General features: G+C 51.6%; 2 protein-coding genes across 2 annotated transcripts; both read right to left on the reverse strand.

Moving 5' to 3' along the window:
- Window positions 1-285: 285 nt before the first annotated feature.
- On the reverse strand, window positions 286-7,500 carry LOC133220721 (myogenesis-regulating glycosidase-like). The gene is made up of 2 exons (XM_061369015.1): window positions 7,303-7,500; window positions 286-2,864 (listed from the first exon to the last, which is right to left on the reverse strand). The coding sequence occupies exon 2, from the start codon at window positions 2,725-2,727 to the stop codon at window positions 691-693; it is 2,037 nt and encodes a 678-aa protein (XP_061224999.1). The 5' UTR covers window positions 2,728-2,864; window positions 7,303-7,500; the 3' UTR covers window positions 286-690.
- Window positions 7,501-12,620: 5,120 nt separating this feature from the next.
- On the reverse strand, window positions 12,621-16,963 carry SPMIP6 (sperm microtubule inner protein 6). The gene is made up of 6 exons (XM_061369004.1): window positions 16,728-16,963; window positions 15,465-15,594; window positions 14,977-15,086; window positions 14,791-14,866; window positions 14,474-14,663; window positions 12,621-12,764 (listed from the first exon to the last, which is right to left on the reverse strand). Exons 1-6 carry the CDS (start codon window positions 16,863-16,865, stop codon window positions 12,662-12,664), a joined length of 747 nt encoding a protein of 248 aa, XP_061224988.1. The 5' UTR covers window positions 16,866-16,963; the 3' UTR covers window positions 12,621-12,661.
- Window positions 16,964-26,722: the final 9,759 nt, after the last annotated feature.

Consider the following 26,722-nt stretch of genomic DNA (forward strand, 5'->3'; position numbering starts at 1 on the left):
ACGCACTGTTGACACCCGAGGCAAAACACAAAGGCAACTGCCTAGCAGCTGGGGTTAAACGGGCAAGGAGGTGGGGTGCAGGAAGCAACACACAGCCTGTACAGTTAATACCTGGATGTCACGCGAGTAACCTGGTCTGCCTGGTCTCCAGTAAAGCAGGAGCATGGAGCAAATGTTAGTCCAGTGGAATACTAGACCAAAAGGGGAAAAAAATGTGTATGCATCTCTAGTTTGTCTTCTGCTCTTAAAAAGGCCTTTTCAAATATATTAGCCTTATTACAAAACTTCTGGCAGGCTCTGCTGTAGCAACCCTCCCACGTCACACACTCCCATGTCCTCCCACGAGGTAAGAAACATTCCCACTGGCACTAACCAACCTTCACCTCTTGAAATCCTTGCGAACTGGAAAGGAATTTGGTTTACCATGTGCCTGCAGACAGACTGATAGCTCCTTCTTGACCTGTACAGAGAAAATTCTGCATACTGGAACCCAGCTGGAGTCTCCCATATGAACCAAATTAATAGGAAAATTCACCCCCCCTTCAAATAAAAAAATTACCCCAAGGACAGTGAGTCCATTTAATTCCATTCTTCATCCCCAGTCTCAAACTAAATGTGCAATTAGAATTGTTATGTATGACATAGTCCTAGGTAAGGCATGGCGATCCCCAAAAGTGATGGAGAAAGCTCTTAGGAAACCCAGAGGAAATAGGCGACTTCATCCAGGTCAACAGGATAGTCCGTGAGCAGCACCGGGGTCTTCTCAAACAACTCCCCCTTGTAGCTGCGCCACTTGCCTGCCGGCAGGTAGACGTCACGCTCCTGCTTGCCCATCTCCAGCACAGGAGCCACCATGAGGGTGTCCCCAATGAGGAACTGGGAGTCGATCCTGTGCGTGGCCTCGTCGCGGGGTGAGATCCACCAGATGGGACGGATGATGGGGTCCCCCGTGTCGGTGACCTCCCCGGCCAGCTCCAGCAGCAGCGGGGCCACCAGCGACTCGTGGAGCTCTGTGAACTTCTGTGCGATCTCCACCACTTCCTTGTCATAGAGCCACGGTGGGATGGAGAACTGCATGGAGGGCATGAAGGCCGACAGCTCCAGCCACCGCACGTACAGCTCCCGGTCCGGGATCTCCACCGCTCCATCGGTCTTGTTGGGGAAAAAATTTCCCCCAATCATGTCAGCAGATATGAATGGGTACCCCAGCATGCTGATGGTGAGCACGGTGGGGATGAGGGACTTGAGGCCGAGCTCGTAGCCCCACACAGAGTCACGGTCAATGATGCGGAAGAAGCAGGAGATGTTCTGTGACTGGTAGCCCACGCGCACCTCGGCCAGCTCGTAGAAGGGAATGGCCATCTCCGTGTAGCGCCGTGACCAAATGCTGGGGTCCGAGAGCGGGCGGAAGGTGCTGAACTGCTTGGGCAGGTAGCTGGTCTCGCCCGCATCAAACTTGAAGGACGAGATGCCGTACTTGTGTCGGAGCTGGCGCAGATGGCTCTGGAACCAGTCCCGGGCTGCCGGGTTGGTGAAGTCCAGGATGGCCCCAATGCCATTCCACCACTCCACCATGGCCGGCAGTCGCCCTGATGGCTCCTTGATGAAGAGCTGACGCTCGATTCCCACCCCAAAATTGGAGGAATTGTAGTTTATGAAAGGGTGAGTCCACAGGGTGACCTTAAACCCATCTTCCCTTAGTTTTGCAAACATCTCTGTCACATTGGGGAACTTGGCTGGGTCAAAGTCAAAGTCCCCATAGGCTTGTGTGTACATGTCATCAATTTCGATGTGGCTGCAGTTAAAACGGTACTTTCTGATCTTTTCAGCAAATCGCAAGAGTTTATCCTGGTCGATATCGTTCTTGTAGAGGGCCCATGTGGACCATATGGGGTATCGGAAGGCGTTCTCAGCAGGGATCTTGGAGGGCTTGTTGAAGTACCTGCGCACCATGTACTTGTGGATGGAGGTGATGTCAGAGCCCACACAGACGCGGTAGCTGAGCTCGGGGAAGGGCTGCTGCCCCGGGGGAGGCTTGTAGGGAGAGTCCTTGTAGCGTGCCTGGAAGAAGAGGGTGCGCTCAGTGGCGTTGAAGCCCAGGTGGAAGGGCACGGAGTCGTTGATCTTGATGGCGGCCGCCTTGGAGGAGAGCCAGTAGCGCTCGAGGATGCCGCCAAAGCTGTCGCGGAAGGAGTAGACGTCGCTGGTCACGTAGGGCACTGGCTCCTGGTATCCGGCCAGGCGGATGGGCCAGTGCTGGGTGCTCATCTCAGAGCCCCCGTACCAGTGCGCGTCCTCCCAGAACATGGTGTGCTCCACGGCGGGGCCGTCCGCCAGCTCCTCCCAGCGCACGCGGTAGCACATCACCGTGTCCTTGGGCTTCACCGTCTGGATGAAGAAGTTGAGCGGCCCCCGGCCCGAGCGCGTGCAGCTCAGGATCTCGCCCTCCTTGGAGCACGACTCCAGGTCCAGGCTGCCCGAGCGGAACGCCAGCCGGAACACCACCTCCCCGTGCTGGTTCCTGATGACGAAGCCGTCGGCGCGCAAGTCCATCAGCTCCGTCTTGAGCCGCTCCGCCTTCCGCAGGGACACCGTGTAGTAGCACCAGGCCACCACCGCGGCAATGAACAGGATGAGGCCCAGCAAGATGGCCCCGAGCATGGGCCTCAGCTCTTTGGATGGCTTCTGCTTCACTGGTGTGAAGTTCTCAGGCAGGAAGGTGTACATGGTGCTCCCTTTTCACTATAGCTTTTTCCGGAGGTGTGGGAAGGAAGATCGCTGTGCAGCAATCCTGGTGCTCTCAGGAGAAGAAAACGGGTTGTTAGGAAAGTTCCCACCTCCACCAAGCCCCACAGCACCTGTCTCTGAAAAAGAAGAGGATATATAAATAGTCTCAGCAGAACTTTTGAATCAAGGTATGGATTGCCTTCCATTTGCTGTCTCAATTTCACTACCTCCCCTTGGCCCCTCACTGCCTGTAGCTGTACGCCGAGTACCAGATACCATCTCCAATTACTCTGGTCAGAGAACATGCGCAAAGAACACCCTTGAGCCACATGCGTGTAACAACCCCAGGGCAACAAGGACCAGATCATTGCCACAGTTACTGTTGTTTTGTTGGGAAGACTTTCAGTGGAGACAGGGAGCGGGTAGAAGGAGGATGAGCAGGAGATCCATCAGCCCCACTGATTGATTAAGGGCCACGGCTAACTAAGAGCCATGGAAAAAGACACCATATAATGAATTCCAGGCAGCACGCCTAATTTTAATCAAACTGCCCCCCTGGCAGATTTAACTCAGTTTATCCACAGCACCATCCCCTCCCTGTCCACGGCATGTCCTGGCTGCCCCAGCCTGCTGATGCTCTGCAGTGAAGGTAGGTAAATCCCTGCATCTCCACAGCTCCAGGATGGCCAGACAGGCCTGAGGAACTGGTGGCTCACTGCTGGTTTGTGGGTTGTATGCATGGGGTGTGTGGAGGGACTGCACCAGCATCAGAATGGCTCCCTCCTGCCGTGCACACAGACCCCTGCAATGGCTCCAGATGGGAGAAAAACTAATGTATTGAGGAGTGAGTGGCGCAGGGCCTCCAAAGGGCTCTTCCTCTACCCAGCACGGCTGCGTGCTGTTCCAGCTCCAGTGTGCTCCCCCTGTGCGGCCCCAGGGAAGCAGGCTGTGCCAGGAGCCTAACGGCTTTTCCTTGGCCGCAGGCTGGCTGGGCTCGGCCAAGCACAGTGCCTGGGATCCAGAGGGAAAAGTAAAGTAAGGACAGAGAGCAGTGAGAAACAAGCCCGTCTGCAGGAGCCGGGGAAGGAGAGGAGCTGTACGGCTGCAGACACGCTGGGCAGTGCCTGGACATGAGCCTGTCAGCTCGGGGCAAAAAGGAGGAAAAAAACACTCTGTGTGCGCACAAACGATGCTGGTTGCAGTCACTCTGTCTGAATGGGTTGTGGGTTTTAAAAGAGAGGAAGAAAAGCATCCAAAAGGAAATACTGAACCCTCTCCCTGCCACAGGTGTGACAAGATGGAGCACATTTACCCTGCAGCTCAAACAGATCTGTCTCCTCAAAACAGGACAAGTAAAGCAGAAAGGGCTCCTACTCCACTGTGGGTATGCCCCAGTTTAAACTCAGCGTGACATCTTTGCACAGGCTCAACAAAACACACAGCATTTTATATTCATCTTGAACCATGTATTGGGCCAGACTTTGCAGCTGGGGATATTTTTCTGTAGCTGGCCGTGTCATTTTAACCTTCCCATGGGAGCTGGTAACTTTCTAGACTGCCAGTTGCTTTAAATGGGATTACAGTGGCATTAGGAAGCGATTAGCCTGAACAGGCGATAGGTTTAGCTAAATGACTTGTCCCGTGTCCAAGTCCCACAGAGCCCTCACTCGCCAGCAGTGAGCTTCAGCATGGGATGGGGTCAGCTCCAATCACCTCAGTGTCACAAATGTGTCACCCAGAGATGGATCCTGCCCCCCAGGAGGGGAACGGAGCCCCCACCACCAGCATATGTGATGCAAGGCCAGCTGAGCCGAGCAAGAATTGGGCAATAAAGGCAGGGAGGAGATGGTGGTGGGAAGATGCTGTGATTGGGATAAGCCTTCATCCCCTCTATTAACCCTGCCTTGGCATTTAGAGTGAACCAGAAGCAGCACAGGATAGTACCAATGATGGCAGGAAGCAAGGTTTGAATCATAAAATCATAGAGTGGTTTCGGTTGGAAGGGACCTCAGAGCTCTTTCAGTTCCAATCTCCTACCACGGGCAGTGACACCTTCCACTAGACCAGGCTGCTTCAAGCCCCCTCCAACCTGGCCTTGAACACTGCCAGGGATGGGGCATATATAATAATTTAAGGGGCATAATAATACTATTTCAATGGGACAAATATAATAATTGAAGAAGGGTCCTGGCCAAATTCAGCGCAGATGAGCAAAGCTGCAAGTAGCAGGATGTTTCTGGAAATACAGATGGGTATGCTGATCCCAAATGAGCTCCCTCCCTCTCAGCACTGGGAATTTTTGGGATGCTGGAGAGGGAGATGCAAATACCTGTCACTACGCCTCTGTCTCATGCATGCGATATCTGGGGACTGCAACGCTCAAGGGAGGAAAATGTAAAATGCAGCCTCCACCGAGCAGGACTTGCAAATTATTTGGGAAAATAATTCTTTAAAGTTTTCAAAGAAAAAAAGGAGGAAATAAGTGGTGTTTTCTTTCCCGGCTCTCAATTAGGACTTTACGCCCCCAAAATGGCCAATATTGGCACTGTGGGGGCAGCCACCTCCTCACTCCATGGAAGATTTCTGGATTTTCTTCTCCCTTTCAAGAAACCAGTTTATTATTTATGAACTACTTTGAAGCTGCTCTATTTTTAGGCTGTTTCTTTCTTTTCCCTGCCATGGGCTGGAGCTCATGACATGCAAGAAGGAGCTGTCAATGGTGCTGCCAGTAGAGAAGTAATGTGGTTTTTAAGACAGGTTTTGCAGTTTTGTGTGGCTGTTGGGCACGAATCTGCTCAGAGGGATGTGCAAGCCGGGTGTCTGAGCTGGTGGATTTAATCCTGCTCCTGTTGCTGTCTGGGCCAGGATCAAACCCCTGTGGCTGCCCTGGGATGATGGATGTCACCCACTTGGGTACCACTCCAATGAAGACATGGAGAAGGGTGTTTACAGGCATCACCCAGCACACCAATGCACTAGGGAGGTCTCCAAACCCCAGATCTGCTTTATGCCCATCCAGCCCCTCTAATTTTTTGCAGTGTTAACAAAATGTACATTCTCCAGTCAGTGATTTGGGAAGCCTCCCAATCCCAAGCTCCCTGGAGATGCCTCCTGCCTCACACTCACGAGCTGCACCCCGCAGAGGTGCCTTTGCTTATGCACAGCCTGTTTCAACACCTTTTATCCTTAATGCAAACATGCTATTTTGCTCCAAGACGGCATTGTGGTGACCTCTAGCTCCTCAAGGAAACAAAATAAAACAGAAAATGGGAGGGTTTCAAAGCCAAACAGCATGTTTGCAGCTTGCTGCGCTGGAGCGTCCCAGCTGACCCAAAACACAGCTTTTTCTTCCTGCTCTGTGGGAGCAGCGAGGCATCTTGCCTCAGCTCGAGGTGAAAGCAACACATCTGAGCAGGACACACTTTAAGGAGTAAAAATAAAACTCCATTTTTTGACCGCTTCTATTTTTACCAACACTGCTGCTAACCACAGGCTGCGAGATCCACAGCACCACTAACCCCAGCAACTCTGCAATTAGGACATTCGTCTAAAGAGGGTCAATAACATGTAATTGATTCCCATTGCCCCAGCAGAGTCAGGTCTGAACCATGCTGAGGTAACAGTTGTGCCAGGGACACATATGCATTTTACACACTGGGATCCTGGGAAACCCTCCCCTCTGGTGCAAGGTGCTGCCACCTCCTCCCCAGACATCTTGACAGGAGTTGAGCTGAGGAAACACTTCAGATTTCATTGGGAGGCATCTCCAACTCCATAGAAGAGCAGGGAATTGGGGTGGGAAATTAAAGGGGAAATTACTTCTCTGCAGAACAGCTGTGGAGGTGAAAAACTTCCACGTGCCCTCTCTGCATGTGCCACGGGGGACCAGCCTTACAAAAGGGACTTTGCAAACCTGAGACAGGGGATGAGCAAACACTCCCCATGGGTTTAATTTCCCTTTGAGGGGTCTCTAGCAGCACTGGAGTTCTCTTTAAGGCTTTCTGGAGTGATGAAGTGTGAAATCACCATTCCAGACACTTGTCACTGACGGGGGTGGGTAGGACAGACAGGGGCACCTGGTACCAGAACAGGGCATAGGGCTGATCCCCACACTGCTCCATATACACCCCATGAGCTCCCGCCATGGGTCAGAGACACCAATTCCTCCCCCAAACCCACACAGCCAACCACAAGGATCACCTCAAGTACTGCACAGGATCACCCCAGGGTCCTGGGTTTGTCCCTGCAGCGCACAGCCCACCCTGGGGTTAATGTGGGTGACAGAGACCCCTGTCCCCCAGCCAACGGCACTGACTCTGCTTTAGCAGGACAGGGATGGTATGGGGGATACAGTGCCCCCTTCCAAGGGGATCCCCACCTTCACGGTCCCTGCTGAGGTTGTAGCAGGAAATGACACTGCCTGGTTTAAAAGGCTGCGGTGGGTGCAGTGAGGTCACTCCTGCAAAGTGACCCATGCTTGCTCCTGGGGCTGCTGCCTGCATATCACTCAGGTGCTGGGTACGGAAAGCCCTGAGGAGGCAGCTCATCGCTCCGGGGACCTGGAATGGTACTCACCCATCCATTGCCTCTCGGGGATCGCTGCCTGCCGCCTGTCTCCTCCACAGATGCCTTTTTAAGCACACAAAAACTGATTGCTGCTACGTCTCCACATCCCCACCAGCTCCGTCCTCTCCGTCGCTCAGGGTGCCTTGGGGGTACGAGCTGGCTGCGGCCCGAGCAGCGAGTGTCCTGGGCAGGAGGAGGGGACCAGCACGTCACCGGCGTGCTCCTCAGGCACCGCGACGGATGCGTGAGCAGCCAACCCTCCGGTCCGGGTGTGCTGAGGCAGCGACACCCAGCCAAGAGGCGGCTGCCGCAGACATCACCGTGCTGCAAAGGGCATGAGTGCTCGGAGATGTGGGATTCAGGCGGGCATCCCACCTTCCTGCCAGGTGAGCTGGCGAAGGCTCGTCCCCTCTTGCATTCACGGGCTCTCCGGGATCAGGAAGCAAAGTAAAAAACCAACGCGGGGTTTTGCTTCTTTCCTTTCTCAAGTGTCGTGGTTTTAAGCAGAGTCATGATTCAGCAGGGTAAGGAGGGTGCCTCTGAGTGAAAGGAAACAAGCAGCCCCCGCTGCTGCTGGCTGGTTTGTAAGCCAGGATTAAACAGCACCGTGCACCCAGAGGATAAACCCCAAATCCGAGGTGGCCACGTGGGTACAGAGCTCATCTATAAAGTGCAGACAGGCTGACAGCACCTTGCTCCATCTGCGAGAGCAGACAGGAGATTTGAGGCTGTGGTATTAACTCTGTCCAGCCTTAAATACATTCGCCTATATTGTAGGAATCATCAGTTTACAGCCCAGCTATGTCCCTTAAAGCTGCCAATGTCAAGGGATGCTCCAAACCCATTGAGACACCTTGTCTAGTGTCTGGCTATGAATACAGGAAAGTCAATGGAGTCAGCTGTGGCAGCAGATGACTTAATATTTAACATCCCTGACAATTCCCCCTTTACAATACCGACTCTGTTCTTCACCCTGTGCTAATTATCAAGATGAAGTTTTAATAAGCTGGGTTTTCACTTTAACCCTGCACACCGCTTGCAGTGCTGCCCACTCATGACTAAACCATGCCCACGGGCTCTTGCTCTGCCCTGCCTGGAGGCACATCAGTTTCTCTGAGCTGCAAGGATTTGTGGAGACAGAAAACAAAGTGAGTTCTCCTGGTCCAAAGTGCACTGGACACGTGGGAGAGAAAGCTCCAGTGCTTTCCCTTCAAGGACATATCTGTGTTCACCTCGGAGATGTCCTACAGCACCTGGGGGAGCAGGAGGCAGCCTGGCCCCAAAGCTGCAGTCCATGGGGTAGCCCTGAGCCCAGCAGCCAGCTCCTAGGCACTTTGTGGGGCCCGTGATTCTTGGGGAGGCACCCACTAAACGCACCCAGCTTGCGCCTGACAGTGGTGAAACACCAAACACAAGGAGTTTTACATGCCAGCACACTGGGATGATATAAATCTCTACCCCCAAAAAAGAAATAAAAGCAATAACTGCAGTATAATTTCATTGCTCCCATCAAAGGAGACAGGAAGAAGCAAGGCTGTGGCCCAGCAGGGCTGGTCCAGCAGGCAGGCTTATGAACCCCCAGTGCAAAGCATCAGTCTGCTGTTAAAAAAAGCATGACTATCAGGTCAAGGGAAGTGATCCTGCCCCTTTGCTCCTGTTGAGACCTCACTTGAAGCATTGTGTGTAGTTCTGGTGTCCCCATCATAAGAAGGACATGGAGCTGTTGGAGCAAGTCCAGAGGAGGCCACGAGGATGATCAGGGGACTGGAGCACCTCCCATATGAAGACAGGCTGAGAAAGTTGGGGCTGTTCAGCCTGGAGAAGAGAAGGCTGCGTGGAGGCCTCATAGCAGCCTTCCAGTATCTGAAGGGGGCCAAAGGGATGCTGGGGAGGGACTCTTCATTAGGGACTGTAGTGATAGGACAAGGGGTAATGGATTAAAACTTAAAGAGGGGAAGTTTAGATTGGATATAAGGAGGAAATTCTTTCCTGTTAGGGTGGTGAGGCACTGGAATGGGTTGCCCAAGGAAGTTGTGAATGTTCCATCCCTGGCAGTGCTTAAGACCAGGCTGGACAGAACCCTGAGCGACATGATATAGTGTGAGGTGTCCCTGCCCATGGCAGGGGGTTAGAAATGGGTGATCTTAAGATTGTTTTCTACCCAAACCATTCTATGATTCTATTAGCTTATTTAACTTGCCATATGTGCTGTGTACACAATACACAGCCATAAAGATTCTGGTGTCTTTTGTTCCCCGGTTCACTTCCTGCTGGTACAAGATGTGTATCATCTACCACCCTATCACTCCAACAGCCTTCTCCCCAGTGCTGCCGCCAGCATTCATCTCACTCTTGCTAGTCTCCATCCTCCAAGACAAAACCACCCCACAGTGGGGCTTGGTGCCCCATTTTACTCTCCCCAGATCCCTTCTTTAAAGAGCTGATTCAGCACTTTGAGAGCACTCAACATTCCAGATGCTGAGACAAGCTCACTCCAACATCCAAGTGCTACAGTGCGATATGGGGGAGAAATGAAAACCTAAGCACATCCCTGTGGCACAGCCTGTGCGATTTTCCAGACACTGAATCACCATGAAACTCCAGCTCCAGAGAGTGGCAATGGAGCTGAGCTGGTGACTCAGGACTCCAAATGTGCATCTGCATACAACAGTCAAGGATGCTGGACAACCTTAGGCCCAATGTAATCATCAATCCCTTGAAGTCCTTCCCCCTGGTAGCTCTTCTGTGTGCAGATGCACCCATGCAGACACAACCCCTCAGCCCTCATCCCCCACTGGGCTGTGGGTACCTGCTGCACCAGGTGCCCGTTAGGGGATCCCAAGAAGGAAACAGGATTTGTGCTTTCCAAACCAGTTTCGACCACTCATTGCCTCTCTGCCAGCACTTGCTGATGGAGGAGCCGTCCCAGAAAGCTCTCCAAACCCAACCCAGTGCATTGCACAACGTGCTGCAAACCCCATCTGCTCAAGTTCTCACTGCCAAGCATCTGTTTAGCGGCAGAAGTTGGAGTCGCACCTTGCAAGTGGAGCCGGGGACGTGTCTCCGGGCTCTGTTACCGTTCCCCAGGCGGCAAGCCTCCTACCCACCGCAAGGAACCCGTGTGCAGCTCCTACACCCCGGAGCGCGGGCTGCTGCCCCGCACGGTCATGGTGACCGTGACACCCCGCTCCCACGGGCCCCCCACTTCCTGCGCTCTGCGGGACGCGGCACCCCCGTCTCTGCCTCCAGCCCCGGTCACCCCCTCCCCTCTCCCCGGGGCCGCGCACCCCAAACCCGCCCGGGGGCTGCCGCATCCTCCCCTCCGCGGGCTCAGCGCCGGGGGCCCCGCACTTACCGGCAGCGGGGCACAGGGGCCGGGCGCGGCCGGCGGCGGCTGCAGCGGTTCCGGGGTTGGGCGCTCCCCGCGGCTCAGCCCCGCCCCGCCGCGGACCGGCCCCCATCCCGGGTTCGGTCCCCGCCAGCCGCCGGCGGCCGGTCCCGTTAAGGTTAATAGCGGAGACGGTCTGTTTGTGCCCTGCGGCTGGGTTGTGGCGATGTGTTTCTCAGGGCATAGACACTGGGGAAAAGCCAAGCGGGAACTGGCGTGACCTAATTTGTACTTTATTTGTAGGGATAGTGTTTTGTTTTGGATGAGTTCGCTGGTGCGGCTAACCCCTCGCTCTGTTACAGGGTGGGTGGTTTGAGGTCGGTATCTATAGCGGGATAGAGGTGGTTATTGAGTTTGGAGGCTTCTTTTCATAGGATCACAGGATGGTTTTGGTTGGGAGAGACTTAAAAGCTCATCCAGTTCCAACCTCCTCCCACGGGCAGGGACACCTTCCACTGGAGCAGGTTGCTCCAAGCCCCTGTGTCCAACCTGGCCTTGAGCACTGCCAGGGATGGGGCAGCCACAGCTTCTCTGGGCACCCTGTGCCAGCGCCTCAGCACCCTCACAGGGAAGAGCTTCTGCCTAAGAGCTCATCTCAGTCTCCCCTCTATCAGGTTAAAGCCATTCCCCCTTGTCCTGTCACTACCTGCCTTCATAAAAAGTCCCTCTCCAGCTTTCCTGTAGCCCCCCCGCTTTACATACTGGAAGGCTGTATCTTTTTATATCTGTAGTATGATTTATGGTTTATTTCGATGGCATGTTGGAGGGTTCTATTTATTCTTTCTCATGGCAACTGAGCCTTTTCCACAAGCCTGGGGGGTTTGATGTGGGGTATGGTGTAGCTCTTCATGCTTGTTGTGGGAGTGATTACTGGGGGACTTGTTGAGAATGGAAAGTTAGAACTGCTGATAATGGAGGTATATGTTTTGTTCCATTGGATTTTAGTGGGATGGCTGTATTTTAATCACGTGAAGTGGGAATACTTTTAGTGGCAGAGTGAGACCTGTTGTTAACTCAGTTTGTCGTGCTGGAGCTTGTGCCAGGTTTATCTCCTGGGGCTATTTGGGCAATTTAGGGATGAGATGGAAGGAGGAACAGGAAACAGTTTAATGTAAAATACCATCTTTGGGAGTTGTGGATAGAGATTTAAGTCCTTTTATTTTTCTGAGCAGTTTAGTGGAACTATAAGAAGAGGTGTAGTTCACTGTTTGTTTTATAAGTCCAGCGTTTTCAGGGAGTATTTTAGGATTTAGTATTTTAGATGTTTAGTATTTTAGGATTTTGGTTTTTATTTTGTTGGAGCCACTGGGGATGCTCAGAGGAGCTTGGGGATGGAGCTACCCCTGTGGCTGTGCTGGGGGCACTTGGGGTTTGGCAATGGTGGGGCTGGACCAGGAGGTTTTTGGGTCAATATGGGGTTTTCCTGTTTTTTTCCCTGCTCCAAGCAGGAATGTGAAGCCCCAGATGGCTCTGTGCTGGATCTTCCTTGCCGTGGGCACTGCAGCCTGTGAGTGTATGATGTGCAGCATACGTGAAAAGCCCTGGGTGGTATTGCCTGTCGACACTGGGCTCCCAGCTCATAGTCACAGAAGGGCGTTTCATGCCTTCATTAATTATGTGCTGCTTTCAAATCCCCCTCCTTATTTAGCCCGTGCTCGGTATCCCAGATGGATGGCAGATCTTCCTGGGTAACTTGGCAAAAGCAAGCACGTCCTGAGCAGCCCAGCACGAAGCTGACAAACACGGGTGTCAGTGCCTGACTGCTGCTATTTCTGTCTGTGTTACCGTGCTCTGAGAGCTACTCTGTACGTGCTTTCTTGGTCTCCAGCTTGCCGGTGCCGGCAGGTACCATCCCCTGAGGGCTGTGGAAGCACTCCCTGAAGTTTATCCCCCATTCCCAGGAACTTGCCCAGCCTGCAGGAGAGAGCCTGAGGGGAACTGCTGTTCAAGCCAGTTTTAATGAAAGCTCATCTTTGCTCTTCAGTAGGCAGGGATGTACAGATCCTCAGACGCAAACTCAGGGTGGATGGTGTAGCTGGCTCTCCGGACTCCTGCTGTATTTGTGAAGAAGCCTGTGTCCCACCTAGGAAAGCAGATAAAGTTATCAGCCATGGGAGGAAACAAACTCCAGTCAGGAAGAAGACAAAAGAAGCTATACCAGTCACAGAATCATGGAATAGTAAGGTTTTGAAAGGACCTTAAGATCATCCAATTCCAACACCCTGCCATGGGCAGGGACACCTCACACTGGACCATGTCACCCAAGTCTCTGTCCAACCAGGCCTTGAACACCACCAGGGATAGAGTCCAGGAAAATCTTCCTGTTTCTTAGTGGAGGAGACCTTGAGAAACATCTCTCTGAGGCTCAGGCTGAGGGACAGCTTTGGAGAACCCAGTGCTTCCTCTTTGTTCTCATTTGGTTTTAGTTTATGTGCAAACGAATACAAAGCCAATCGTGTTTTCTGCAAAGCCTGATGCCTAATTTTTCCTTTTGGGGTATGGATGCAGTAGCAGAGTGATGGTTGAACAGCCTCCCCTCTTCCCTCACTGCTTTCCCAGTGCTGAAATAGCTGCCTCAGCAACAGAGACATCCTAAAAGTAAACATGTGAGTATTAAAAGGTGCTGCTGGACCTGCAGGGGTAAAGGACAGGGCTGATTAACATGTAACGAGCAGCATGAGCAGGGAACAGGTTCTTGGATGAAAAGAGCAAACAAAGACAACAGAAAATACAAGAATGGCACAAGAAAAAATGACGTGGTCCCAAAACCAGGGAGATGCAAAGCTACGTGCAGACAGGCAAGATTTGGGGTGCCATACAGTCCACAGCCCAGCACCAGGGTGTGCTGCCCTCCCTGCTCACATCCACTCAGTGTGAGAGATGGAAGCGCAGTGGCTGCATTGCTGCCTGCATGGACACTGTGGTGGGACCTGCTACCCCTCGGGCTCTGCAGTCTGCACCATTGTCCCCAGGATAACTCTGAGTACTTGTGTGTGAAACCCTAATGAAGAGAGAGATAGCGGCCGGCTGGCATTCATTTGTAAAATGATAGGCTTTTCCCTAGGGCAACTAGCGTGGAGCAGTGCCCCACTGAAGCTGTATGCACCTAGGCATCCGGCACTGCGAGGATGGCTGGCGGCAATGAGCACTGGCACGGAACATCGCTTTGGGCCTCTGATGGTGGCATGGGATGGGTCTGCAAGAGACAGGAAATAGAGTGAGCGGCGGCCCCGAGAACAAGGGAGATCGTGTCCATCCAAACCCATACCGACCCCAAGGCAGCACAGAGTGGTTTGGGTTGGAAAGGACCTTAAGATCATCCAGTTCCAACCCCCTGCCATGGGCAGGGACACCTCACACTAGACCATGTACCCAAGACTCTTGTCCAACCTGGCCTTGAACACTGGCAGGGATGGAGCATTTCCCACTTCTCTGGGCAACCTGTGCCAGTGCCTCACCACCCTCACAGTAAAGAATTTCCTCCTTATATCCAATCTAAACTTCCCCTGTTTAAGTTTGAACCCATCACCCCTGTCCTATCACTACAGTCCCTAATGAAGAGTCCCTCCCCAGCATCCCTATAGGCCCCCTTCAGATACTGGAAGGCTGCTCTGAGGCCTCCACGCAGCCTTCTCTTCTCCAGGCTGAACAGCCCCGATTTTCCTAGCCTGTTTTTATATGGGAGATGCTCCAGCCCCCTTAATTACTAACATACCTCATTCCAAGCCATCCCATTCTCTCCCACCCCAAGCCATCCCATCCCATCCCACCCCAGGCAAAACCATCCAAAACCTTACTGTGCTCTCCTCTACTGGAAGGAGTTTCTTTCTGTCGGTGGCAGGTGTCCCATCAAGGTAGCAGTCAATCCCTCGCAGGCAGTAGTGGCGCCCAGAGCAGGGGAAGTAGTAGCTCTGGATGGGTATCCTCCCTGTCACGGTGTACACTGGCACCCTGTGCATCGTGTCAGCAGCCACCAAGTTCTCTGAAGCAGAGGGATGGTGAGGGAGGGTTAGTGATTGAAGCAGCAGCCAGACTGTCAGATGGATGGACACCGGCACAGTACAGGCAGAGCTACAGCCGGAGTACAGGGACAGGGAGAGGGTAATTACCATACTGATGGAGGCAGGTGGGTCTCAGGGGGCACATCACAGGTATGCTGTACAGCCAGTCGTTCATCCTTGTGTCCTGCAAGGAGCGATGACAGCCTTATCATGATTGGCATCTGCTGCAGAGCCTGACATCCAGCAGACCTGATGTGGCTCCAGTTTTGTGGGCTCAGGAGGGGTTGACCCTACCTTGGGCGGGAGAGGGAGGGCAGAAGGTTCCGTACTCCAGGCTGTAGTGCTTGGACGTGCTCTCCAGGACATGTATTTGTTTTCATTGACAAAAACTGGCCTGTACTTCTCTGCAGTGCAAAAGTGACAGACAGCAGTGTCCAGTGGTGCTGGGGACAGCCTTGGTCCCTGGGGGTTGTGGGGTACCAAGAGGGGGTCCCCCCAAGCAGCACCTACCACCAGGAGATATTTGGAGGCTACAGAAGGGGAGAACCCTGGGGACTTGTGGGCATGGCTGGGACAGGGACAGTCTCCGTGCAGGGATGGGGGTAGGAAGCTGGGACAAACCCACAAGTGCAGATGCTGAGTGTGAGTCCCTTTATCACTGCAGGAGGGGATGAGAGATCTACAAAGGGGGATGAACAGAGCTGCTGTGCACACCCTCATCCCCCTGACCCCATGGGGATGTGCCCTGTGTGACTGAGGCACAGCTGGGACATTGGCAGTACCTTTGGATGTGAAGTTCCCAGGACTGTAGGCAGCGGGGTACATGGTGCTCTTGTAGTACTCCCGCATAGCTGCCCTCAGATCGGGAGGAGCTTGGGTTGTCGGGTTTGGCCCCGGAGGCATCGTTAATCCCTGCAGACAATGGCAAGTGAGGAGAGGCACCCCGGCCATGTGTCAGCATCTGCCTTCACACATCAGGGCACACGGTGAAGCCGATTATGGGTATGCGAGCACCAAGACTCCTTCACGGTGGTGGGTACGGGAGTCATAGCAGCACTGTGATCCCACCTCCCAGGCTCCCTGCTCCCCAGAACTGGGAACATGGTCTGGTGTGAGGTGTCTCTGCCCATGGCAGGGGCTTGGAACTGGGTGATCTTTAGGTCCTTTCCAACACAAACCATTCTATGATTGTATGATTCTACGGCTTGGCATCACTGGCTCCTTTTCTCCTGCACCCAGGGTGTCCATAGGCATCCGGGCACTTTGTGGGGTGGGACATGGTGTGGGTGCACTGGGACTGATAAGTAAATGGCCAGCAGAGGCTGGGAAGGGAGTTACAGGACCAAAGCAATGTCCTACAGCTGGCAAACCCAAGAGGATTGGGGTCTTGCTGGGCAGATGGGTGCCCTGTTCGAACGAGCCATTTCTGTCCCTGCACAGCGGTGACATCCCTCTCTGTGCCCTCTGCTGGCTCCCTTCTTATAATGCACATGCTAAAGAGGCTGCAACAGATGAGCCAGTTTGCAGTGTGCTCTTCATCGGACCCTGTACAATTACAGGCACTGACGTGTGGGGAAAGATACGCGTCCCACAGACACCCCCTGCAGTGAGGCCACAGCTCAGGACCAGCGCTGAGAAGGGGTCATTTGGTGCTCAGGTCTCCCCCCGTCCCTTTGCTGTGTGTTGGGAGCCACCCAATCTGCCCCTCCATTGCCATCCTGTCATACAGCAGCCCTGGGCTGCGCCCTGCCACTGCCTTACTGTTCTCTGCCTCAGCAAACCCTGTCCCGTTCACTCTGAACCCCCCTGATGGGCAGTGTGAGAGCTTGTAGAGGTGACGGCCAGCCTGAAGAGCCTGAAGCCACTGCAGGGTGCAGCTCCAGGGGACAAGGAGCCAGCAGCAAGCACAGACTCTGGGTGTCAAACTCTGTCCTTAACACATGCACAACCCCATGCAGCAAAGCACCCCATGAGTCCCTGAGCCATTGTCCTGCCTGGCCCTGAGATCTGCAGAAATGCTGTTTTCCTCCTCGCACAGCACTTACCTGTGTCAAGAACTTGGTTTTTTTTGAGGTCTCCAGCAGCCCCCGTTCAGGGACGATGCGTTTGACAGAGCACGGCGGGCGGTAGGAGTCAGTGTAAGTGCTGATGGGGGTCCTGTGCTTTTTGGAGAAGAGGAACATGGTGCAGCAGCCTGCCAGGATGGGAGCGCTCAGAGCGCCAGAGTGCACAGGGGATGCCCTGCTTGGATGTGCTGCACCGCACGGGGCTGGGGACTTGCAGCCAATGCAGGAGAGGGTATAGGGCTGGTGGCACTCAGTTCTCCCCCTGCCCAGGGTGATCAGTGATGTCATAATGCAGGAGCAAGGGGGATTTGGTGTCTGTGTCAGTTCTATGGCTACGCTCTACTTCCAGCCTAGGGCACAGCAATTACTGCCTGCAGCCCTCCACAGGCTGCACAGTCCTGGCTTTGTTCTGGCCCCTGCTTCCTCCCCTCCTGCAGGCAATTATGTTAACAATGGTAGGAAACCGTTTCAGCTGGTCCTAGTAAAGATAATTTTATTCTGGGAGGTGCACAAGCAGTGATTTTGGCTTCTCCAGCCCCTCTCTCCAATATTTCCTTGGAAATCCTGCAGCAACCCAGCTCCATGCACACAGCACCACACCAATGCCAGGGCACATCACCAGGCACAGTGGTACCCATGGCTCTTGGAGAGAGAATTATTGCCTGCTCCATCTCTCCTTTTTAATTAAAAAGCTGGATTCAGGCGATCCTGTGTGGTTTGTTTGCTCCTGTGTCCCGAGTGATGGGTTCTGCAGGCAGTGAGGGATCCTCATCCACCTCAGCTGCGGACAGGCAGCTGGGTTATGCCAGGAAGGGATTTGCATCAAGCGGGTTTGCTTTTCCCTGAGCTAGCGTGTGGAGCAGAACCCCCTGCAGAAACCTGGCTTGTCACACAATGCCAGCTCAGAGCCCTGCTCTGCTCATACCTCTGGCCCTTCTGCCGCATGTCCTTGGATATGACCAGTGAAGACCCATGTCCATCTTGGCAGGCTGGATGCCAACCCCTTTACCCCCTGGAAGGGCTGCAGAGCCCTACTCTGTTTGCTGGTGGAGCTGGGTAGCCTGGGCACTGTCCTGGGTTCAGCAGTAGCAGTCATTTTTTTCCTTCTTAGTAGCTGATGCAGTGCTGTGTTTTTGACTTTCAGCCCGAGAACAACGCTGGGTTGTAACACCGATGGGTTTAGCTGTTGCTAAGTTGTGTTTACTGTGACCAAGGACTTTCTGGGTCTCATGCTCTGCCAGGGAGGAGGGGAAGCTGGGAGGGAGCAGAGACAGGACACCTGACCCAAACTGAGCAAAGAGGTATTCCATACCACAGCACGTCATGCCCAGTATAGAAACTGGGGGGAGTTACCTGGAAGGGCTAGATCGCTGCTTGGGTCGGGCTGGGTATCAGCGGGCGGTGAGTGGTTGTATTCTCTCCCCTTGTTATTTCCCTTATCACTATTGGTGGCAGCAGCAGTGATTTGTGTTATACCTTAGTTTCTGGACTGTTCTTATCTCAACCCTTGGGAGTTACATTCTTCACATTCTTCTCCCCATCCCTCCAGGAGCGGGGAAAGGAAGGGGGGGGGGGGGTGTGAGCGGCTGCATGGTTCTGAGTTACTACTGGCTGGGCTTAAACCATGACATATGGTCTAGTGTGAGGTATACCTGCCCATGGCAGGGGGTTGGAACTGGATGATCTTAAGGTCCTTTCCACCCCAAACCATTCTGTAAGTCTGTGATTCTATTATCTGGGCAGCGCCACTCTGCAGAGATGTGGACTCTGAGCCTCCCTGTTGAAGAAGGATTAATCCTGCACTGCATGCGCCACTGCCTCCCTTATGGCTGTCTCCTGGGGTTTACAGGTGTTTGACTTTTCACATTCAGTGCTTGGCTCTTGTGCCAAAAGCTTTGAGGGGCCAAAATGGCTTCAATGCCGGAGAAAAGGTTATTTCACCCATTGATATTGTACAGATACAGCACTTCTGCTTCTGTTACAGCCCAGACACATGGGCATGGGGGCTGGCACCCCCTGATTTCAGTATCCATGACTGCCGGGGGTCAATGGAGATGGTGTAGTTTGTATCATCTAATCACGGTTCGCTCCAATGAGAAAGGCTGGCAGGCTGGTTTTCATATGTATGCTTTTTAATATCATTAATTCTGTTACACTACACACAACCAGTAACAATGATAAATACTGCAATGGAAATGTTAAAAAAAATATTATACATGTTTCATGATTTTGGGAAAAAAAAAAACAAAACCAACCCACATTTTTTTTTAAATAAATTAATGCACAAAACTGATGGTAGAAAAAAAGGAAACCCCAAACAAACCACAACACAAATGATCTGTTTAAGGCAATACTCTACGCAGACGGGAACAGAAGTACAAGAGTGTGCTACATGTTCTGAATGAGAAAGAAAGAGAGAAAATAAAACCTTTACAAGATGCAGACTGATGCTTGTGGAGCGAAAAATCTCCCCAAGCCAGCTAATAAAACCAATGGCCAAGTTAAGTGCAGCATTAATACGCTCTGCATGTCAAATGATTAGCAGGTTCCTAACACAGACTAAGGTCAAGCTACAACAAATTTATCTTCCTAATTAAAAGGTTATTCAGGTCAAACCCTACATTTAACTCTACTCTGCATTTGGCTGTTTCAGCTATGTTTCACTATATGCAAGGACAGCCGGAAATCCATCTCCTCCTCTTGATACTAACGCAAAGGTCGGAAGGTTTCTCCTCCTGAAAGATATTTCCATTCAAAACATCCGAAAAGGATCTCTCCTTTGGTGATCCTGAAATGCATCCCACCACCCCCTACCCTGAGCACTGCAAAGGGAAAGGAGACCTGGGAAGCATTTGCTTGGGTCGAGTTCTTCCCAAGCTGAGGACATGAAATGGAAGTGCAGTTTTGATCCGGACTCAGAGTGCAGTTTCCCTGCCTCCCATGAATGTCTGTCTGGAGCCTCCTGAAAGCGCTTTGCCAGCATGGGAGAAACCCTGCCTGTATCCAGGCTCTGGATACAGCCGCAACATTTGCCGTTAAGGTTGGTGTGAAGCTCCATACCTGCCTGGACAGCCAATGATCCCCAATTATTAATGCAGCCCTGAACTTGGCCACTGAAAGGTGGACTATAATCACAATGCCAGAAAAATCCCCCTCTTCTTCAGGAAAGAAAAGAAAAAGGACAGCAGCCACTTTCTGCCAGCTTCCCCCAGCGGATCCCCATCAGCTGCCACCTACACGAGATGAGCAGTGCAAGATCTCATCAGCATCGACCCAGTGCATTCCCAGTAAGGTGCATGTCTGCAAGGTGCTGTCAGGGGGGCAAGGAAGCTTCTTGGGACATGGTCAGAGCTTCCTGTACTGCCCTGCTAGGGTGTGCATGAAGCTATGGTACACAAGGAAAGAAACCCAAGTGGAGTTACTAGATGATGGCCAACAACTACTTGAGGCTGCCTTGGGTTTGAATGGGAGAGGGGGATGCAGAACTGGACTGAGTCACTTTGGTGCAACTGCCTCTGATGCTCATCACTAGTGCATGTGGCAGGGAGGAGGAAAGGCAATGACTGCTTTGAGAAAAGAGATGGGAAGGACATGTGCAATATAACAAGGCTTGCAATTCTAGGACTAACCACTGGACACGGATACCAAAGATTACCTGTGACAACTAGCTATCCTACCATTGCTGCTCCTTCCTCCACTTCTTGGTTTGAGTCTTCTTCAGTTTGGGAAGCTGTGGCTGGTTGGCATGATGGCCAGCACTGACTCTCCTACCCCAACCCTGCACAGCACACATGGTGACTCAGCTACAGGATGTAGAGTGAGGTCTGGAAGCTGCATGTTCAGCACAGACCAGCTCTGCATGCAAGCAGCACCTGCTTTCAGACCCTTCAGAAAGCTTTATAATGGTGGCTCGTTTCCCTTATTAAACTGAAGGTTCAATAACCTCTGTGGAAGGAGTAAAAATGGTTTAAAAATGTGCAAAAAGGGAGGGGAAAAAAAGCAACCTTCTGAACTTACTCTTCTGCAAAGACTTCATCCTCTGCAAGAGTCTTTCTCCCTAAAGAACGACAGCCCTACCAGCGTGCCTTACAGCATCCTGTGGGCCTCAGCACAACCCACAGGCATCCCTCCTGTGCCTCTGCTGCAGGTCTGCAGCCTACACCATGACAGCACATGCACTGTCAGCACTGGGACCTGGTTTGTGGGTCTCACACCTTCTGCATCTCTGAAACATCGAGGGTAAAGGCAGCTGGCTCAGCTTGCTGGATCACACCAAGTCTTCACATGGGCCTGGTGAACCCTCAGCTCCACAGCCTTCAGGAGGGGGAAGGGAAAATCCCAGCTTGCTCCCAGGCTCACCCACCATCACGCTTATTGGATCTCCCACTGGTCTGATGTTTGGGTTTGTCTCAGCTACAAGATGAACACAGCTGCTACTGCAGGTTTTCCATGTAAAAAACTGAGCAAAGAATTCTGAGAGTTGGGGACGGAGGTGAAGATGGTAAAACCCATAAAGGCTGTTGTGAAGAGGTTGTCCAAGTTTCCCAGCCCTCTCCATGTGTCTGTATTACATCCTTGCGTCCCCCAAATCATGCAGGCTTGAGGAAGGTGGGTAACGAATGGACTCACAGCATTTTTTGGGGTGCAGAAGCAAGAAGGCAACCTGGGTGGGAGAGCAGTGCTTTCCAATGAGCTCACCTGGGGAAGCTGGACAGGCAACTAGCATGGGAATGCTGCTCCAGGAGGGCAAACATCTCAGGAAGTAACAGGACTTAGCATGGCATTTTGTTGGCCTTTTCTTTTCCTGGTGCCTACTGTGCTGGTTTCCAGTGACACAATGAGGCTTCTTTTGTACTTTCCACTCCCTGATGCAGTCCCACCACCACCTGTATCACCATCTTTTACTATAGAAATGGCTGCACAGACCAGGCACAATCAGAAAAGCTGCAACCATGCCTGCCTGTGTCTGCATGGACCATGATGCTCTGCTCCATGTAAACGTAATTAGTCCCCAGCTTTTGCTTCCCCAGAAAGCTGTCAAAGCACTGCTCAGTCTCCATTTAGCTGCTGTGGTCCTGGGATTGACACCAATGTCAAGATGGGCAAAAGAGGGGATGTAGGTGTAGATTTTTGGAAGCAATGCCTCAGCTCAGCTGCATAATACAGGGAGTTGAAATATGGATGCCAGCATCTGTGAGAAACCTGCATTAATCTTCTGTAGGTAATTCCAGGTCACAACCACTTCCTCTATGCTAAATTCCTGGTCCTTCTGCTTCAGGGCTCGTGTGGCTCTGTAACAGATGTGGCTTTGTCTAATGAGATGTTCAAGGTCTGGAGCAAGTCCCCTCACAGAAGAGCTGTGAAAGGAAGTGACAAGGATGCAGTGTTCTCCTAGAGGTGAAAAGCACCTTAAAATCAAGACCTTTTCATGCCTTCCCCTTATGCTCAACCTAGCCCTGCTTACCCTGTGCCACTGCCCATCAATGTAGATCTGAGCCTATGTGACCCTAAAAGGAGAATGGAAAAGTGAAGGAGTGTAGGCAAAATCTGCCACTCTATACCCTCAGATGCTTACATGGATGTAAGAGTGTGAAACTGCCAACTGAGCCCTTCAATGCTCTCTTCCCTCTCATGAGCACTCTCTGTCCCAGTTGTTCTAAATTCCTTAATTCTACTAGCAGGGGATGGAGCTGTTGGGCCACCAAATCTTCTTACATGTTCCCTGTGGCATCATGCAGATTGAGAAGCCAGTTGTGCAAGAGCCAGCTGCCAGATAACTGGTAAACACATGATGCCAAATATTTAATCTCCCTACTAACCTCTACCCTGGCACATGCAAGCAATGCCAGAAGCTGGTAAACAGGAGAAAAGCAAATTAGTGCTTTGAAAATATCCATAAAATGTCTATAGCATGCTTTTTACATCTTGCTGGCACAGCTATGCTATCAGTGGTTCCCGTCACACATTTGGCAGCATCCATGCAGGGTGGTGGCAGCACCTTCAAAAGGCAGGTTTCCTGTCCATTCCTTTCTGTGCTGCAGAAGGGAATGGACATCAAGAGGGTATGTGACTTGCCTGAGGTTCGAGCAAATGTTTACCATGTGCCAACAGCAGCAAGGGACTCCAGATCTCATTCCTGTGCTCTAACAGTCCATCAGACTCTCCACAGTTGTATTTGGCTGCAGTGCTGGCTCGGGGACATGGTGTTTCTGGTGTGTGCATCTGAAAGCGAGCTTTGCTCCCTGCTGGTTTCAGCACTGCACTGAGATAGATTAACTGGGACAACTGGGATCTGCCCTAGGCCAAGACAGCACTTGGCAACCTTTCTAGTTACTGCTTGTTTTCCCTTTCCTGTTGTTCCATCTGGTGCCCAGCTGGGTCCTTCCTTTCTTCAAAAGCATCTTCATGTTTCTGTTGAGTCACACACAGGGAGCTGTACTTTTCAAGCCTCCTGCCTGCTGTTGTACAGCTTGCAGGCCAGCCTGAGGACAGACTCTGCATGGAGAGGAAACGATTCTGCTCAGTATCATGGACCAATGTGCCAGCCAGCAGGCAGCTGGGCTGAGTGGGTGCTTCCTTTTGGGAAAGGAGCTGGAGAGACAAAGCAGAAGCAGCTGCGCCCATCCTGTCCACGGGGGAGCATCCTGAAGTCCCTTTCTAAGTTCATGCAGCAGGCTTGGTCACCTGCTTTTGCAGTCACAAGGCATCTGCAGGCAAGACATCCAGAACAGCATAGCAGACCCAGCGACCAAGCACGCATGTTGGGGGTAGACGTGTAGCAACATCAGATACGATCCAGTGGCTCTTCCAAGGGTTGGATTCAAGATATGTCCAGTGAGACATCAAGCGAGCCTTAAGGATGGTTGTTTGAACATCAGCCTCCTTTCAGCCAAAGTTTATTTACAACCACCATGACTAAACCATGCCATCTACAGACCTTCCTCACACAGACATCTGGAAATGGGGAGTTTGTGGACAAGAGTTAAGTGCTGAGACACTGGAGTTCAAAGCCAGCTTACACTAAAGAGCAAAATTATCATGTGATTAAAGGAACTTTGCTTAAACGTGAGTAATTTGGTGACTGAAATTACATAAAATCCTAACAGAAAGCCAGTCTGGCTTTGGGAGGAATCAAATGCAAGTTCCTTTGTGAAGACACAAGATCAATATCCTTAAATCCTATTTGCATGGTAAGTTAGATGGACAGCAATGTCTTTCATTGTGCTCCTCTCCTTGGTATTCTGTACAACTTTGGCCTGAAAATGGGGCCTGAGAAGACCATATGGTTTGGTGCAAAGACTGGAACACAGAATAATTTGCTTTTTTTGCATGCAACCTGCATTTAGGAGAGTGCCTAGCAGCTCTGCAGATTTTAGGGCTTTATAATACTATGACAGACAGTCAGGGCTTACACTCTTTGTTTTTCCACGCCATGGTGGCAAAGACTGGTCTAAGGAGAGCAGTGCCAGAATGGCCATGTATCTGTACACCTTCCCACAAAGTCACTACAGCATAACCTGCACCGAGGGCACAAAGAAAACCTTCTGGCAGAAGCAAAGGTCTGAACATGAGACCAGATAGGGAGAGCCAGCCTTATCTGCTCTTAATACAGACTGACAGGCTGTCCACCACATTCCATAACGAGCCAACAAACATGCCACGTGGTTGTAACCTGCTTAAGGGGCTGTGGTTCAGAAGGGTTAGTGTTCAATTTTCTATGATAGCCACATGTGCATTGCCTTAATCCATTCAGCCTTCATGATAACAACCCTACACAGGTAACTACTTTTCCCCACCCTTTCTACTTTATCCCCCTGATAAAATATACGAACACAAAGCATAGAGAGGAGAAGCCAAAAAATTGCCATTTTATGGTCCTGTACTGTCATGCCAAAACAGCTATTTGTGCAACCAACTCCTTCTGTGTGTGCACGGAAAAACACTTGGCCTGTGCTTTGATCTGTATTTGGTGAAAGCACGGGCTGTAACGTTTAAATTCATCTCCCTCCCTCCCTCCCTAAAGGGTTGTGCAAGACGTAGATGCACATTACACAATGCAAAGGGCTGAGGGCAGGTTCAGGGTCGAGGAATGCCTCAGGGCACATGGCAGGCAAAAACCAGCAATAGGGGCAATAAAAGGACTTGGTCATGGTGCCATGGGGTTATCAGGGAATGTCTGTCCTTCGGAGGGGAGGTGTTAACCCTGGGAGATACAGTGTCAGCAAGCCTCATTCTGTCTTAGGCCAAACACGACGGCAGCACGACACAGACCTATGGGACCTGCAGCCCTCCATGCCTGACCCATGTAAACAGATGGCTTGTTGCTCTAGTAGGCACACCGAAATGCTCCTGAGCAAGGGCTGTGGGAAAGGCGCAGTGTGTGCAGCCCGGCTGGAAGGCACAGAGACTGACCTAGAAGGACAAATGTGATGTAAAATGCTGCATGGTACCAATGCTGAACTGTAGAGTCCCTCTTGAGAGGAGTGATGACTTAAACAGGCTCGGTCTTGTCCTACAGGGTTTGGTTTGACCGTGGTGTTTCTGTTAGGTTTTGATTACAATCCCCATTAAAAAGACTCCTTAAGGAATGTTTTTTCTATCTTTTGTCTCTACACAGTGTTGTTAGAGCTCTCCCCCCAGCTCCAGACAACTTGTTAACTTCATCCTAACCTATTATGTATCCCCCCAGCATTACCAAGTGGTGTGAAAGGGAGAGGAATTCACTTGAGGAACACCCTTCCTAGAGGAGCTGGAAAGTTAACCAGCACTTCTGCATGAGAAGGCAGGGATGCTTGGTAAACAGCACCACTCAGTCCTCTTTCTGTGTTCTGGAGCCAGGGTGGCAGCGTGCTATTTAAGGGATGGGGGGGCCAAACATAGCTTTAACAGTTTTCCATACCAGCTAGTGAACAACAGAGCCCAGAAATCTTGTGTGCCTGCTCTTTTGCTCACACGGTGGATGGTGTTGTGCTTCACACTGCACAGACTGAAACCACAGGATGTCAAATAAATCTTCTCCTAACCATGAAGAGGACTTCTTACTCAGCTCACTTCATGCAGATTTCAGATGGGGGATCAGTCTGCAGGGGTGGAGCTCAGGCTCTGCCTTGTGACTCAGGAATTCTGATGGGAAGCTCAGAACTGCCCTTGCTTTTTCCCTTCCCCAGGCAATAAAGCAAGTGATACCCAAGGCAGGCGGTCCTTCCTCCTGGCAGGACAGAAAAACACACAGCTGTGGCAAAAGATTTCAACATGGAGAAAAACACCAGCCCATCCGTTGCCTCAGCCCCACACATGCTGAAGCCAGCAGTGTAAGACCAGCCAGGAGAGGATGTATTTCCTAATTCCAGAAATCATGCTGCATTCAAAACAATCTGCTGGTGAACTGACAGTCCAGTCCAGCAGATGCAATGCCAAGTCTACTGACTATTCCAGCAACAAACACAATTGCTCCTGATATGGGAGAGCTCTAATACAGAGTAAGCATGGCTCACAAGTGGGCAGAAATGGATAAACAGTAGTTTCCTCTCATGGGTTTTTTTTTCAGCTGAAGCTGCTCATAATCCTGCTGTTGCTGAAAACTCCCCTAGAGTCTGATGCCAGCACACAGATGCCTTCAGCCTTAACATATCTCTCCCACAGGCACCAAGAGGCGCAGTGTCAAGAGAATATCAACAGATGAGTACTGTAAAAGCATGCTTCCTTTAAGTAGCTTTTCCAGCACTGCCCTTCAGGCTGTACAGCTCCAGACCTGTCTCATGCAGGACTCACTTCTTAGTTGAACGAAGTTTAAGATTTTTGGGAACAGATGCGTCTCAAGGGAATTAAATAAAGGCTGGAGTCAGTATATGTGACTGGACTGAACTCAGGAGTATGGTGTGCTTAGGCAAGGACTGATTCCTCAATGGATTGCATATCAAATTGGATATGTTTGGTGATAATTTGATGTGAAGCTAAGGGCAGATTGCACTGGA

Source organism: Neopsephotus bourkii, unplaced genomic scaffold, assembly GCF_033783945.1.
Source record: "Neopsephotus bourkii isolate Nb327-2 ecotype Australia unplaced genomic scaffold, CSIRO-AGI_Nbou_v1 NB_1471, whole genome shotgun sequence".
Classification (NCBI taxonomy): Eukaryota; Metazoa; Chordata; class Aves; order Psittaciformes; family Psittacidae; genus Neopsephotus; species Neopsephotus bourkii.